This window comes from Micropterus dolomieu, linkage group LG10 (assembly GCF_021292245.1).
Source record: "Micropterus dolomieu isolate WLL.071019.BEF.003 ecotype Adirondacks linkage group LG10, ASM2129224v1, whole genome shotgun sequence".
Classification (NCBI taxonomy): domain Eukaryota; kingdom Metazoa; phylum Chordata; class Actinopteri; order Centrarchiformes; family Centrarchidae; genus Micropterus; species Micropterus dolomieu.
Window position 1 is genome coordinate 28,073,326 of NC_060159.1, and position 1,739 is coordinate 28,075,064.

Below are 1,739 nucleotides of genomic sequence, written 5' to 3' on the forward strand. Positions count from 1 at the left end.
TACATTAAACAACAAAGTTACCTATAACTTGTGTATTAAGTTACAAGTAAAGCTAAGCCTTGCTCTGTTAGTTAGCTTTCACCTGATAACATTAGCTAACTTGCTATAATGACTGTAAGTTTTAAACATACTGTATTTAATACTGTAAATTATAATACATAATATATATATAATAGTGTGTATTATATGTGGTCAAATTGTGTGTTTGTGAGGATCAAACAAGGAAATGAAATGTACTTGAGCAACAGAATAAATCAAGACTATTTGTTGAGTTTTTGTCTTCAAACCTTTATTGAAATAAATGAGAAGCTCTGCAGCCATCAGCAGCTACTAGATGCTGCTCCAAGAAAACTTTATTAAATTGAAAATCAGAGTCAACACAGTTTGTACACAACAAGTTCAGTCCTGAGGAGATCATTTCACCATTTCTAAGAAAACACATTTCTGACATTAAAGGCACAATCAGTGAACCAGATGTTAACCAAAGTGAAGCCTCGTCCACCACCAACATTTAAACCACAGGACTGGAAGTTGTCTCCCTCCTACACAGAACACAGAGACACTGAGGAGTTACAGGTCCAGATCCCAAATCCAGGATAAAGAGGTTCAGTGAATGTGGTGTTGAAGGTGTGGAGGTGGATCAGTGTGTCAGAGGAGACTCTGTAGAAGGACAGAGTGCCAGCAGGACAGTCCACATACACTGCTACTCTGTTAGAGGAGGAGGAGGAGGAGGAGAGAGGGAGGTCTGTTTCTCTGTTATTGTGTCGGACAGAGTAACGACCATCAGAGCACCTCAAACTCCAGGACTGATCATTCCATCCAAACACACAGTCTTTACTGTCTCCTCTCCTTCTGATTCCTCTGTAACTCACTGATATATAAACTCCTCCTCTCCACTCGACCTCCCAGTAACAGCGACCAGTCAGACCATCTCTACACAGCAGCTGCCACCAGTGGTCAAATCTCTCTGGATGATCAGGATATGGCTGCTTCTCTGTCGCCGCTGTCACCTTCCTGTTGTTGTCAGACAGTTTGAGGTATGTGTGTGCTGTGTTTGTGTCCAATGTGAGTTCACAGAAATCTGATGGAGAGAACGAGACACAACACAGCAGCAGTTTATCATCAGACACATCTGAAAGTTTATTCTTTGTTTGTGTGCTGATGTTCATTTCTATAAAGTTTAATGATGATGCATTTAGTCAGTAATGTTTGAATGAATAAATACCACAACTATCAACTTTGTATTAAGAGAAACTGACTGTGTGCTGTTTTGTCATCATGAGTCAGATTGAATCCACACTTACACTTCCTCAGACCAGGTTTTAACCACTGCTCTCCACCATGGTCCACCCTGGAGGAAGAAACACAGTCAGTGATTTTCTATCCAACATGAGTCCTAACTGCTGTTCAACATGAAGCAGCGTCCCTCAGTTTGTCAGTGTGACAGAGAAACAGGCTGAAACTCATCTGTGTCAACTGTCTCCAGGATTCTTTCTGTATATTGTCTGTCCTGTGTGAGTCCTGCTGTGATGTGAGTTCGCTAACTGAAGTTTATTATCAGTTTTGCCTTCAGATGGAAGGCTAACCCTAGCTAATGCCATGCTAATGCTAGCATGCTAAGTCAGCTGGAAAACAATGAAGCGCTGTAGTACCTTGATAACAGCATGTTACTCTGCTCTTCTATCAGGTAGCCATCTTAGTAAGACGACCCCCCCCCCCACACACACACACACACAGCC

The 1,739-nt window shown here is 41.7% G+C and overlaps 1 protein-coding gene across 1 annotated transcript; it reads right to left on the reverse strand.

Annotated features, from left to right (window-relative positions):
- Positions 1–267: 267 nt before the first annotated feature.
- Positions 268–1,666, reverse strand: LOC123978274 (stonustoxin subunit beta-like). Its single transcript, XM_046061445.1, has 3 exons — positions 1,653–1,666; positions 1,305–1,351; positions 268–1,081 (listed from the first exon to the last, which is right to left on the reverse strand). The coding sequence occupies exons 1-3, from the start codon at positions 1,664–1,666 to the stop codon at positions 543–545; spliced, it is 600 nt and encodes a 199-aa protein (XP_045917401.1). The 3' UTR covers positions 268–542.
- Between the last annotated feature and the right edge of the window lie 73 nt (positions 1,667–1,739).